This window comes from Staurois parvus, unplaced genomic scaffold (genome assembly GCF_062004578.1).
Source record: "Staurois parvus isolate SC_StPar_1 unplaced genomic scaffold, SC_StPar_1.0 ptg000011l, whole genome shotgun sequence".
Lineage (NCBI taxonomy): Eukaryota > Metazoa > Chordata > Amphibia > Anura > Ranidae > Staurois > Staurois parvus.
Window position 1 is genome coordinate 14579465 of NW_028317807.1, and position 15533 is coordinate 14594997.

Consider the following 15533-nt stretch of genomic DNA (forward strand, 5'->3'; position numbering starts at 1 on the left):
ACAGAATGCTAACACACTTCATTATCCCAGCCCCTTCATTAGTATGGACAAATGAAACAGATGTACATTTCGTGTGCACAGTTAAACTTCGACAGCAGTGATGTGTCTGAAGCACATACCGAGTTTCCCAGGGCCGGGAAGTAAATGCATAGGGTTTGGAGGTTAAAGCACCGACTGGACACAGGTCTATTATGTTCCCGGACAGCTCAGACATGAACAGTTTCTCTATGTATGTGCCAACTTGCATTTCGTTTCCTCTGCCAGTTGTTCCCAAATCATCGACACCAGCAACTTCACTAGCAAACCTGATATAAAAATAAATAAATAAAACAGACCACGCGTTTACTTGTGCACTTTTCTTGGTGTCACTAAACCCACAACAGTAAAATTAGTCTGTATATGCAGTAAAACACGCTGGTTATACTCACTGTGGAACCTAAGGGGTTAATCCTTCACATTGGGTAAAATTGTTGCGATCCACCCTTTCTTCTACGGTCCCCAATCTATGTGCTGATAGTATGCTGCTCTAGGAGTCACTCGGCACAAACTCAGTTTTGTGTGTATGGCTAGAGTTTTTTCTCTTTGAGGGGGTGCATGTGAACAGCACAGGGCCAATCAGCACTGTCCAGACAGAGGGTCAGGGGTCATTCAACCTCATAGGATAGTCAGAGCAAAATGAAAACTCCTCCTACAAGATTTAACCATTGCTCAGCTGGACACTGATAGAAGCCACACGACTGCTATATACTGCTGATGAGAAAAGGTATTTAGCAGTTTATCTTTACTAAAATAATTGCACTTCCATATTGTGTTTACTCTGGGAGACCAGATATAGTGAATGCAGAAACAACTGAACAAGCACTTTAACACAATGTACACTATATTGCCAAAAGTATTGGGACACCCTCTAAATCATTGGATTCAGGTGTTCCAATCACCTCCATGGCCACAGGTATATAAAAATCAAGCACCTAGGCATGCAGACTGGTAATACAATAATTTGTGATTTCAAGCGTGGTACCGTGATAGGTTGCCACCTGTGCAATAAGTCCATCCGTGATATTTCCTTGCTACTAAATATTCCACGGTCAGCTGTTAATGGTATTATAGCAAAGTGTAAATAAATAAAATAAACTTAATTCTGCTCTGCTAATGTAAAATATACATACCAAATCATCAAACAATTGAATATGAAAACATCAGATATACATAAAATGCATAAATCATAAGAATAAACTGTCTATAGAAACAAGTCCATGTGAATATAAAGAACGGTGAATCGTGAGTATACAGTTGTGCTCAAAAGTTTGCATACCCTGGCAGAAATTGTGAAATTTTGGCATTGATATTGAAAATATGAATGATCATGGCAATAAATGCTCTTTTATTGAAGGATGATGATCATATGAAGCCATTTATTATCAAATAGTTGTTTGGCTCCCTTTTAAATCATAATAACAGAAATCACCCAAATGGCCATGATCAAAAGTTTACATACCCTGGAATGTTTGGCCTTGGTACAGACACACAAGGTGACAATAACTAAATTATTGGTGGCACAACGTTCTTTCGCCATTTTTGCCTATTAGTATATGTTTTACAGATTTTTTCATATTTTATTCTTTATCAATACAGAATGTCACTTTAACAATATTTGTGTTTTCACAAGTTTGTCGGCTATTTTTATAGCTTAGTCCCAAAATTTTAGGGACTTGAGTACGGTGTGTATATATACACTTTTGTATGTGGGCACCTGTCACATGTTGGTTGAACATATATGTGGAAGGACTTTTTATAGTCCTATGTTATTGTCTTTAGTCAGGATAATTTATCTCATTGTTTAGTCATTAAGGCACTATTAGTGCCATTTGTCAGTCATCGTTTCACTGTACATTCTTTGGGCATTAATTTATGCCAAGTGTTTATCATGCGTGGTTCAGTGATATACTGTATGTCATTTTACCCTGTGTATTGTTCTCTTTTTTGCACTAATTAATTTAAATTTTTTGTATTCACATATATTGATTATTCATTGCATATGGTGTACACTTTTTTAGGATTGCACGTTGTTGTGAATAATTGATTATATTCACCTCATAAAGTGGATTATACAAGGGGATTACTATTAATCCATTTTTGAGTATGCATTATATATAGGCTGTGTGTGGGAGCGCAGCACCATTCTTCTTGTTGGGGATTTTTAGGGTGCCATCCAATAATAAAGCAATGACAAAAGCTACAATTTACAATATTTAGAAATTAATCAAAATTAAAATATCGAATAAAAGAAATACAATGATGGGGAGGTGGTGTTAGTGGCGCTGGTGCTGTATTGGTGAGACTTTAATATTAATGTTTTAAGCCTGCAGCTGCCATTTTCTACTTTGTGGTCTCCCATAGATATTAACTCATTGTTTATTTCCACTTAATAGTGGCTTTATGTGTTTCTATCTGTGGACTTTGCCTCCACTTGTTTGAGGGTTGTTTGTCTCAATCAAAATGATGATCATCTGGTTTTTTGTTCCCCCCATCCCAATGGTGGTTTGAAAGTTGTGACAGAGGTAAGCCCCTCATTCCATAAAATGTTTACATTTTGTGCACCATGATAACTGCAGCATTATAGGTATTTACTATTTTACTTTATATTCATATTTCAGTACCCAGTTTGGGACATATGTTTCCCAGATCCTTTGGAGAGATCTATCTAAGCTAAACGGAACATTAACAACTATTCATGCTGCTTATTTATCTAGTCGTGTAAATGTAATCTCTTAAAGGCAGATTTCCTTCTATTGGTTTTAAGGGTACTTTTCTTTTTCAGATATTTTGTCAGTTTTCATTGTATGCAGATTAAGTTTATAGTTATTTTATTTATTTCAGGTGGTTATATAGCGCCGTCAATTTACGCAGCGCTTTTACATATATATATTGTATATTCATATCAGTCCCTAACCCTCAAGGGGCGTACAATCTATGGTCCCTAACTTACATTCATATATACACATACTAGGGCCAATTTAGACAGGATCCAATTAACCTACCAGCATGTCTTCGGAGTGTGGGAGGAAACTGGAGTACCTGAAGGAAACCCACACATGCATAGGGAGAATATGCAAACTCCAGGCAGGTGGTGCCGTGGCTGGGATTCGAACCAACGACCCTAGTACTGCCAGGCGGAAGTGCTAACCATTTAGCCATTTAGTTTCTTTATTTCATTGCCCAATACAGCTTGTGTGTCCCTCCAGCAGCCATGAGAAGCGTAATTTTGTATGGGCTATACAGAGGATTGAATGTCCAATCAAACTATACCACACTTTAGTCAATATTATCTCGTATATCGTTCTCAATTCATGGGATATGTATGAATTGTTTGGCAAGTGACCCTCCATCAACTTTTGAAAATGTTTTACACACACACACTCTAAAGTTCTGAACTTGTTTTGATATTCCATATATGAACACAGTATATGTAACTTGGCAAATTTTGTAATGAATGTTTGTTGTAGGTGTTATATAAACATCTCCTGAAGAAGGCTGAAATAGGTGAAACATGTTGAGAAATTTTACACTGGAAACACTCTTTTGAACGAGTACAACCAATAATGTTTGGATACTGAAGTATATTTCTTTTATTCAATATTTTAATTTGATTTATTAATAAATATTGTAAATTTTAGCTTTTGTCATTGCTCTATTATTATATGGTACCCTAAAAATCCCATTATCTCCCCTCAATGTGGAGACGTTTCCCCTTTTTCTAAACCAGGGGTGTCAAACTCTGTTTCATCGTGAGCCGTTTCAGCATTATGGTTGCCCTCAAAGGGCCCCTTGTATCTGTAAGACTAGATGTCCAGAGCACCCCAACCCTCCTTACATCAGACAGGGATGAACCTGGTTGCATGTTGCACAGAGAAGTACAGGATCTAGCAGGGGAGTTCTGTCCTCTTTTCTGCTTCTAACCGACTACAAAGACAAGGTGGGGATAGAGACAAAGGGGGTTCTGCAGAAGCAGGAGAGGTGTGATGGCCATAAGAAAAAAAAAAAAAAAAAAAAATCGGCAACAGTATTTTTGTGCAATAAAGTTGATTTTATGGCAATCTTTGAATTAAAAAAATGTAATAAGTAAACAGTTATACTAATAAAATTAGTTTTAATAGTGTATTTTTTTTATATGCGTTTGATAGACAGCTGCCTTAATTAAAAAAAAAAAAAAGGCCACTGTTGCAATTTTATTCTCAAGGGTCTCTAATTTAAAAAAATATATAATCATATTTTCAGGTTTTAACTAATCTCCATGCCAAAAATATGTATTTAACAGTAGAAAAACACCAAAACAGAAAAAAAATCCAAAATCTCAAACATGCCAAGAGTTAGCCAGTAGAGCAGCTTAGCAGACGGTCCTAAACAAATATGTCAAAGGTTGACCCAGACCACCTTTAAGTGTATGGACTGACTCTTTAAGAGCATGCAAAAAAAAAAAAATATAAAGCAAGTGGGATTTCTTTTATAAAACAAAGTTACCTAATGCATCGAGTACACTGAATGCAGCGTGTCATTATGGTTTTCACCAATGGCCCGATATTCTTGTCCTCCACAGCACGTTTTCCCTCTGTAAACCTACTCCTGTCACTTCCAAACATCATTGATTGATCCTGGAGGATTAAAGAGGACAAGAAAAAATATTTACATTTCTTTACTGATAATTACTATTGTTGGTAATTATAAAAGCAAACACCTGGCACCTTAAAAAGAAGTCATTCCTAACAGAAACAAAGTTGCTGCAACTTCTCACTTTCTTCTAAAAAAGTTCCTTGGCTGTTATGCTGACCCCTCTAGTATTAATACTTTGAGTCGCTGACCTGTAACCACTGATTAGATAAGTTAAAAAATAGCCAGCTTGAATGTTTCGGCACAAGAAAACGGATACAAGTTGGCGACACGTTGGTACAATACACCTTCTAGAATCCATCATTTTAATCCATCCAGACACAGTATTTGTTGGAGATGTGGGGCTCCTGTTGGATCTCTTCTTCATATCTGGTGGGACTGACCTATGGTTCAGCCCTTTTGGCAGGAGGTACATCGGATTACTTCTTCGGTGTCTACTCTTGATATTGAGTTCTCTCCGGCCCAACTCCTCCTCCACCACACTCCGCTTCCCAAAGGTCTATATTTCAAATCTCTGGCTATGCATATGCTTAACGCGGCCAAACTCTGCTTACCGGTTCTCTGGGGGTCTGTTCACCCCCCCACAGTGCGAGATTGGTTCATACGCTTGAACAGAATTGCTGAAATGGAAGAGCTGATTGCTTCTTCTCTGGATAACCCTACTAAATTTTCTCATACGTGGTCCTGTTGGATTCACTTCCGAACGACCCCTGAATATCGTTCTTTCATGGGCCTTGCTGATTGATTCTGAATCTCTCAGATACCCCGTAGTGTTTCTGGCGATATATCGGCTCTCTATTTTTTCAAGGTTGTGATTGAAGTCCTTTGTCTTGATGTCCTGTACTGCTTGGAGCAAGCTACGCTTGGCACCGATACGCCTGCGACTGTCCCCAGCTCGCTTCTCTGCCAGGGTTGCGCGTATCTCTCATGTCCTGGGAGTCTAGAGTAAAGGTGACTTACCTACCCTCCTAGTCCTCCACACCTCCTCCCCGTCCAACCCATCCCCAACCCCCCCATCTCCCTCCCTCACCCCCCCCCCTTTTTTTTTCTCTTTTTCTTCTTCTCCTCTCTTTCCTTTTTTTTCATGCTTATTCCTAAATTCTTAATCCCCATTTCCATGCTTTCTTACTCAGAGTTTAGCTTTCATTCTCCCCTTTCTATTTAGGTACACTTCTCTACTCATAGGAGCCCTACTCCCTATCTGCAATCCAGCTGCGCATATGTTTTACTTTTACATATCTCCTTTCCCGAACCCTTTACCCACATGCTGGCAACCTGTAGTGGGTTACCTCAGTTTCATCAAAAGTACAAGGCCATATCCTACAAGCCCTTGCACCCCCCCCCCCCCCCTTCACACCTACTGTATACATTTCCAATGCATACCTTTGACTCACTGGCCCTGCTCTTTGCTACTGCTCGGTAACTGAGGTTATATATCATTGACCCTGCCAGTGCTGTGATTCCAATATGCTGAATAAGGGCTTGAGACCAGGTATGCCTTTAATGTTCCTGCGCTCGCATGTTCTCATTTTTCCCGTTTTCTTTTCCCTGGGATGACTTACGTCTGATTCTTTGTCTATGTATTGCTATGTATCTTTTTGTTCGCTGTATGTGCATTACCTCCTATTGTATTTCCGACTGATACCTTATATTACCTGTACTTATTGTATGCTCTGAGTTTATTAATAAACTTTATGGAAAAAAGAAAAAAAAAAAAAAAGAGCCAGAAGTCCTAACCTGCACGCTTGATCTTGGTTAGGAAAGTCCCTTTCACTTTCTACCTTCACTTTTTTGGGAGAAAGCCTTCACTTTCTCCCAAAAAAGCTTTCCTTTGAACAACATACAGTTTGCATTGTCATTTTTGGAAACAGATATGATTTTTTTTTTTTTACAATGCTACAAGGTTTTAGAAGCAGGAATCTGTACAGACTCTGTAAACCAATACTAATCCCTGAAATAGAGCAAACAATTTAAATTCACACTGCACTACATCGAATCACCATAGAATGGACTAGCAATATCACACTATGGTTTTGAATTAAATATCTATTGCCATGCCGAGTTCCTGCCATGAATAAAATCATTGTTCCCATGCACCTACATGTAACCTGAAGCCTAAGAAAAATATTCACAAAGTCTCTGGCTACCATAAGCTTTGGAAGTTTTTAAAATTAGTTACACTCCTGAAAGTCAGTAGCTTACAATCATTTGCACCACAACATTTTTAGTTTCATGCACTTTTTTTCTTTCTTTAGATCAATTTAAAAACATGAAAATGTCTGCACTTTCTAATGCATGCTGATGCCTGAACACATGGTTTAATATAAAGTTTTTACGCAGGTCGCAATGCAAGTTGAGTATTCATTGATTTCAATTTGTGTATTGAAAGCACATTAAGCCCTGGTGAAGTTGCACAATTGCAAAGTTGCATGTCAGTGCAACTTCAGGTTCAACTTGGCAGGCATCTATACGATTTCACTTACAAATGTCAATGCAAGTCATACCAGAAATTGTCAAAAGTAGTGCAGGAACTACTTTTCAAATCAAAGATTTAGAACTGAATAGAACAGTTCCATTGCCGATCATAGGGTGCGGCTTGTCATGCGATTTGACAGTGTCAAATCGCATGACAAGTGGCACCGGTGTGAACGAGGGCTAAGTGTAAATGCAGCTTTACACTTACAGGAGGATAAGAGGATCAGTAATGGATAATCACTAAGCAGCAAAACTATCAGAAAGTTGAGCTGGCATATGTAAAAAGCATAAATGGCTGTCCTGATGCTCAATTTGTACAAGTGACACACAGACACATGGGGGGTTAATTACTAAAACTGGACAGTACAAAATCTGGTGCAACTCTGCATAGACACTAATCAGCTTCCAGGTTTTATTGTCAAAGCTTAATTGAACAACCTAAAGTTAGAAGCTGATTGGCTACCATGCACAGCTGCACCAGATTCACAGTGCACCAGTTTTAGTAAATCTCCTCCACAGACTTTAAAGATCGATATGCTCTGATAAGCTTTAAATTTGAATATAAGCTTTACTTTTAAAGCCAGCAATACATAGAAATTCATCTGGTTCAGTAAGGACTGGCCAAATTTTGATCCATGTATGGGCAGGCTGGTTGTACAGAAGTTGATCTACAGATAGACTAATGTACAACCAGCCTGCTGGATTTTCTCCATTCGATCAGTACCGCTATAGCCAGCGTAGTGATCAGTGTATTCTGATGGTGGGGAAATACAGGATACAAAAGGCAAAGCAGGGAGGATCCCCCATCCACCTCTTGTGTGGATGGGGAAATCAAGTCATTTTTTTTTCGTTCAACACGCTGGTTGAAAATAAAAATAAAAAATTACTTATCTTTGACCTGCTTAACCACTAGCCTACAGGGAACTTATACCCCCTTGCTGCCCAGGCCAATTTTCAGTTTTCAGCACTGTCACACTTTGAATGACAATTGCGCGGTCATGCAACACTGTACCCAAATGAAATTTTTATCATTTTTTTTTTTTTAGACAGAGCTTTCTTTTGGTGGTATTTAATCACCTCTGGGTTTTTTATTTTTTGCTAAACAATCCAAAAACCACCGAAAATTCTGAAAAAAAAGGTTTTTCTTAGTTTTTGTTATAAAATTTTGTAAATAAGTGATTTTTTTCCTTCACTGATGTGCGCTAATGAGGCTGCAGTGATGGGCACTGATGAGGAGGCACTAGTAGGTGGCACTGATGGGCATTGACAGGCATCACTGATGGGCACTGATAGACAGCACTGCCTGGCAATGATAGGCGGCACTGACAGGCACAGATTGGCAGCACTGATAGGTAGCACTGACTGGCATTGATAGGTGGCACTGATAGGTGACACTGAAAGGTAGCTCAGATGGGCACTGACATGTGGCATTGATGTGCACTGGTAGGCACTGATATGTGGCATTGATGAGCACTGACAGCTGGCACGGATAGACACGGACAGGTGGCACTGCTGCGGCTACATAGATCATGTCCCTTCTGAGTAATGCCGTAAATGCATTTCCCTAATTACATGTGATCAGCTGTGATTGGACACAGCTGATCACATGACCAAGCCGACATCTTTGGCTCTTTCCGTTGATCGGTGATCCGCTGTGTCCGAGGGACACAGCGCACCACCGATCACTAAGCTGCGTGCTCCCGGAGCTGAGAATGCGCAGTTAGAATGAGGGGACGTCATAGGACGTCCTCCCAGAACGAGAGAACCGCCTTGCGCCCGTCATTACCTTGTATGGCGGGCGGCGGTTAAGTTGCTTTCTCACATGTGTTAGAAAACACGTGAGACACAAACATAAATGAATCCACTGTTTCCTTTTAAATCCACAGTTTCCTTTTAAACTAGCAAGTATTTCTCCTGTGAGCAGATGTATTCCCTAAATGCTAACACTTTAATTTCATTAGCCCTGACAGTTGAGAACAGATAAACCTACCAACCACAAAAGAAAAAAGAAGGGTCACTGTTTAGTGCCAGATCGCCTGTGCACATAAAAGTGTTAGTTATAAAGACTTTGTCTGTACCTCTGAAAGAACTGTACTTCTCAAAAGTATCTCAAACGGATCTCAATTGACAGACCAATGCACCCAAAAACACAGGCCATAAATTATACTTAAGGCTTTAAAGTATATTAAAAAAAAAAAAAAAAAAGAAGGTTTTGCCTTTAAAAGTTTTAGATAGCCGGGAGATGGATTAGAACACCTATCAGTTTTTATTGCTGTCTGTGTTACCAAGTCACCCTATTTGTCTTGTTTACCATTATCATTGAAAGTGAAAGTAAAAAAAAAATCCCATATTTTGGGTTGTCCCCAGAAAAGTAATCGAGATGAACTATTCCAATGGGGACAAAAGTTCTGGTGACCTGGGGGCCCCCAAAGGATTCCCTTAATTTGCAGAGATTTTTTCTCACTTCCTGTTTAACTATGATACAGGATGTGAAGGTTAACCTCCCTAATGTGACAAAGATGGCAAAAATAAACCTTACAGGTGTTAAAACCCTCCCTTACTCTATTCAAAATGGAAAAAAAAAAAAAGTTTTGCCTATAGTTCCCCTATCAGAACACAATAGCTTAGTGACGAGAGCACCACACAAACATCAGATGTGTTAATATGGTGATCTGCAAGTTTTTTTCGCTCAGCCCACTGGGATGAAGGAAAAAAACTTAATCTGTTTTTCCCCCGAATTAGGATGCTGCAAACCTATTTTCACTTATGCACTTAATTTACCTGCAGATCACATTCCCCTCCTTGATCACAAATGGGACAGTCCAAAGGGTGGTTTGCCAGCAAGAACTCCATTACTCCTTCCCTAATTTATTAAAAAAAATAAATAAAAAAAAGTAGTTTACATTCAAATTACATACTAGTATATCATTCTTAACTTAGCCAGTAAGCAATGTAATATGTAAGCTTCTTTAAATAAAATACAAATACACTTAAAGCTGGACTACAGGCAGACTTTAAAAATACACAAAATTAAAGTGGATCTAAAACCAAAACATTGTTTACCACAATGCATTCCCTGCATTAAAGGTAAAAAATGCCCCAGTAGCAGTATCATCCCCTCACCCCCTGTATACTTACCCAAGTCCTCACTTAATCCAGCGCTGTGCCCATCTGTAGTGGCTCTCTCTCTGCATTTATAGGACAGATAGGCAACAGCAGGAGCAAATCCTGTGAGCAGAGAGCAGGGAGTGTCTATAGATGCACATAGCCTGACTCTGGAGCAAGCGGCTGGCTATGGTGGCAGACAATGAAGGGAGGTTTGGGGCCACTCTGTGCAATTTCATTGCACAAAGCAGGTAAGTATACCACGTTTGATATTTTAAGAGGAAAAAAAAAAAAAAGCCTTTATGCCTGCTTTAATGCAGTGCTGACAGATGTGTATGACTAGCAAAGGCCACCGAATTGGTACACTTCAATGACAGGTTGTTGGTGGCCGCAGCTACTTGTGGATGTTCACACAGTCAGCGATTACCCATTGTGATCACTGGATGCACACAGAGTCCTGCAGCAACCACCTTGGGGTGAACACTGGTTTTGTGAACAGCCTCGAAGAACTGTGGCGGCCTACCTGTCATTGATGTTTACAAGCTTGACGGCCACCTCTAAAGGCTCACACCTGTCAAACACAGTGGCAGGAATCAGTAGATTCCTGCAGCTCCGATCTGAACCGTGGCAAAATGCTCATATAAATGTAGCCTAATACATCAAAATTGAAATCAGGAAAATCTAGTTACACTTGCAGCAGAGTGTTCCCACACCGCAAAGATCAAATGTTCACTCTGTCTAGGGTAGTACAGAAAAGCAGTTTTACTTACCTTACTCCTCATTCCCCCTGCAGATGGCACTTTCCTCTTCTCTCCAACACTTTGAGTTGTGGTCAGACTCTCAACATCCTTACTTACAATGCAGGACTGCTGGTTCTGCATTGTACGTTATAATCTCAGGGAACCTGTGGCCTACAGAGTGTCAAAGGGAAGTGGCTTCAGTCACACGGAGAGGACAAAAGTTGGGAGAGTAAGAAGATAAGAGAAGTAAAATTGCTTTTTAAAATGGAGCCCTAGGGATAAAATAGCAATTCATCCTTGCAGTGTGGGGTAACTTCTGAATTTCCCCCAGTGTTCAACTTTAGATTTTTTTTTGTTTGTCTGTTTGTTTGTTTTTTTAACGCAATTACTGCCTGTCAGACTCCCTCAAGAGTTGGTTCCGGCCAGTTCAGTGGATTGCTTCAAAAAAAAAAAAAAAAAAAAAAAAAAAAAGGCCTGGATTCTTTCTTAGATACGCAGAATATAACTGGATACTAACATTTATAGGTAAAGTTGATCCAGGGAATATCCGATTGCCTCTTGGGGGATCAGAAAGGAATGTTTTTTTCCAGCAGGAGCAAATTGGATCGTGCTTTGCTGGGGTTTTTTTGCCTTCCTCTGGATCAACTGTGGGTATAGGATTTTAACTTTTTTTTTTTCTTTTATGGTTAAACTGGATGGACTATTGTCTTTTTACAGCCAGACTAACTATGTAACCTGAATTTGACTTTGTATCAGTCTTTTGGAATCATCTGTAAAGCAGTGGTCACAGTGAGAAAGGGAGAGGCAGGACTAGGAGTGTGCTACCAGCAAATGGGCTGACAAGGAACATGCTGATAGAAGGAAAAGTCAAAAATAACAGATTGATAACCTCATCCATCTGCTGCAGTTATTTCACTGTCCAGTCAGTAGGCCCAAAACTGTAGCAAAGAAAATTGTGTCATCCACCCACAGTGCTATGGGACAGGGCTGCGTATATCCCAAAATGTGATGTCCCAAAATACAAACCATTTGGTAGACAAAATGTAAAAAATGAATTCTGTATATTTAGCTGTTTTACCTGGAGTTCAGCTTTGCTTTCCAAAACAAACACACATAAAATACAGAATTAGCTGACAATGACTGTCAAGAATTGCACCAACAGTAGATCTTGTATTTGGAAATTTACATACCTGGCTTTCCTACTCTTTTCAGAGTTAGTAAGTATGTTCCAGCCTTTCATCACTGGCATTGCACAAGCAGCTACAGGCTGTGAAGACAGAAAAGTAAAAATGTACAATGTTTTCTTAAATGTATACTATTTTATGTGTTGCCTAAAGAGTGTATAGAAGAAATTATTTGCCTGTTTGTTCTCTCAATCTGACAGGAACCTGAACACAACAGGAAATGGGGGATACGTTTCAGTTTTAACCATTGAGCTTGGTAAATGGGCTTTATTGGGCAAGCACTACACAAGTCCAGAAAGAGCAAACATAAAATGGAATATAAAAGCTGTAAGCCTTTGTATAAAACTGAAACAAACTGGTTTGCGGCTGTTCTTGCAGCTGTGAGCGGTTCTAAACCACTTGACAACCTGGACAGAGCACATATATCCAAATACTACAGCTTGAAATGAAAATATTAAATATTTATTTGCAATATTTTGTGCCAACCTCGTGAAAAACCCCTAAATATATAAATTTGTTGTCCTGACCATAATAAAGCGTAAAAAAAAAAAAAAAAAAGGATATACATTTCCAATAAGTATTAGGCTGGCCATACACTAGTAGAATTTCGTATGAAAATTTAAATTTCCAGAACATTCAATTTTCTGATGGTTAATGCGCTCAAAATCGACACACGGTTTCAAAAACCTTTCAAAAGGAGGATAGAAAATGTCTCAAGCATATGAAATTCTAACTATAAATATAGTTTTTGTTAAAAACAAAAAAAATCCCACAACAATACTGTATGCCAGTGGGGGAAAAAAGGTTCACGCGTATCCCGCTAACTACAGAGCTTTATCATGGTTATGAATAAGTGCTGAGATTAGCACGATATGTGTGAACCTTTTTTTCCCCCACTGGCACGCAGTATAGTTTTTTTTTTTTTATTCCATAACATTTATTAGGATCAAAGATACAGAAAAAAAAATCAAAAATATAACATAGAGGAGATAGCAAAAGAATCGCAGTGATCAAGTCAGGTAGAAAGGCACAGTGTTTTAGATGATACAATTTGTCCGAAATACACAATCAGCCTATACCAAAATGGGAGAATGGGAACTGCAAGGGATTACCTCCTGAATAAAATAGAGGAAAGGCTATTCCTAATTGCGGTTTTGGGTATGGGGCTCTCATGAGGGCATGGATCTCTAACTGATCGAGAGGCAGTATACCCTGAATTCGTTGGAAGGTCAGTGGGAGGTGAAGCGTGACACAAAACCCAGTAAATCTACGTAGAAGGGGATTGCGGATCGGGATCTATAGTAACTTTATATTAAGTCAAGGAGTATGTATCTTGTTTACCAAAATGATATGTGTGTCTATCAAGATCATCCGAAAAAAGTCAAGGGAGAGTGCAAATGATAGTGTAACTATGTGGGGAAGGAAAAAAAATAGGAAGTTAGCAGAAAGCGGGAAAGGTGGGAAGAATCGAAGCAGGAAGTGACTAGGAAAGGGGTAGGGGCAGAAAGAAGAAGTAAGTAGAGGGAATGAGAGGGAAGGGAAAATGGATTGAGAGGAAATAAAAAAAAAAAAAAGGGGGGGGGGGGGGGGGCAGAGCATAGGAACAACTCAGAGAGGGGTCGAGGCTGTGATCATTTCATCAGGGGCCAAGCAAGTGGCCAGTTTGCGAGTATGGTGTTTTTAAGCTGCTTATCTATACAATAAAGTGGATATGTGCTTTAGTGCGGCCTTCTGGACTTTCCTTTGATCTATAGCACAGGTGTGCGAACTGTGCCAGAACACAAGCTGAAGGGCTGTGAAGTGTGGGAGTGGTGAGCCTACCTGGAGAAGCGCTACCTTCTCTAAGGATTTCTGATGAGAATTTTCATACAAAATTCTACTAGTGTATGGCAGCATTATAGGAGTAGTATGGGATATGCCAAATTAGTAGCAAATATTAGCATAATCGTGAATCAGCTGTTATTTCCTTCCTACCTTCTTTTGTTTTCCTAGCAGGGGCACTTCATCTGTCATGTATGTACCAGAAACAGTCCATTCACTGTTTAAAAATTTAGAGGGGGCAGTTACAACTAATGCAATCCATCCCTTCGTTCTGTCCCTCCTCCACTGGGAGATGTGGCCATGCTTACTGAATAGGCACACACCTGAACAGTAAACAGGTACAGGCACTGTGCTATTCCTCTGCATAAAACTGAAAAATGCAGCAGTGTTATAGACATGGCTGGCCCTAGGGGGAGGTGTTGGGGAGGGCTGTGCACCTCCCCTCCCCAGATTTCCGTTGTTCCCTCCATCTCCCATGGATGCTGTGCCCATTGAGCTCCTTCTCATATCCCTGCACTTCACACAGTCTGGGCACAGGCAGCTCAGTTCCTCTCCCCTTCCCTTCTCCTTGCACACAGCTCAGATCAGATTCTCTTACAGACAGCCTCTAACTGCTCACTGAGTAGCTGCCTGCTATGCTGAAGTTCTGAACTGTGAGGTTTCCAGATAAGACTGGCTGTGCAGCATAGAATCCAGCTACTAAGTGTGAAAATAGAGAGCTGTCTATAAGACAACTCGATCTGAGCTGTGTGAGATGAGGAGGGAGGACGAGAGGTGCTGTGTTAAGTCCTGAAAGTGAGCAGACAGCCCAGAGTCAACATTAAACAGAGGAGAAGACAAGATTGTTGGCATGAAAATATAAACAAGACTGTAGCCCCTCCACAGGTATTTACCTTGATTTTAACAGAAAGGGTGCATGTCTCAGAGGGCTGGAAATGTGTGTATGTACTAGCAGCTCACAAGCAATAGGATAAAAAAAAAAAAAGAAAAAAGGAAATCCATACTTCTCTAAACAAATCACTACACGCTTACATATACGGTCAACAAAACCCTTTAAAACTACCGGTCACAAGTTAGATAACATTTGGTACATCCGGTACATTGAACATATAGAGATACAGACCTTGGGGGCTTTCTCAATTTCTACCAAACACATGCGACAGTTCCCAGCCACTGACAAACGCTCATGGTAGCAAAATCGAGGTATCTGTACACCCAATTTTTCACATGCCTAAATATGAATAAAATAATAATTAAAAAAAACACTACAAATGCATTGTTATTATGGGAAACATATTTTAAAATACAGATAAAATAAATTATGTAAGAGAAACGTTAATATATACTACATGCAAAACAGGCAAGAAAAAAAAAGAAAAAAAAAAGAAAAAAAAAGGCACTTTGTAAGGATTTAAAATATTAATGTTCTTGGCATGAGACCAGAATAAACTTGTACATCTATTCATAATTCAACGTTATACAAAATCTCATTTTTAATTTAAAATATATCAAAATTTCTTATAATAATTAATAATATTAG

The 15533-nt window shown here is 39.3% G+C and overlaps 1 protein-coding gene across 1 annotated transcript in view; it reads right to left on the reverse strand.

The window, feature by feature from the left end:
* Positions 1-15533, reverse strand: part of NDUFS1 (NADH:ubiquinone oxidoreductase core subunit S1) — a 55535-nt gene that overhangs the window by 18877 nt on the left and 21125 nt on the right. Inside the window, exons 4-8 of the mRNA XM_089670987.1 lie at positions 15117-15224; positions 12179-12255; positions 9925-10006; positions 4522-4652; positions 120-305 (exon numbers count right to left, since the gene is read on the reverse strand). Of these exons, the coding sequence (XP_089527113.1) occupies positions 120-305; positions 4522-4652; positions 9925-10006; positions 12179-12255; positions 15117-15224 (584 nt within the window). The remainder of the gene's footprint in view (positions 1-119; positions 306-4521; positions 4653-9924; positions 10007-12178; positions 12256-15116; positions 15225-15533) is intronic.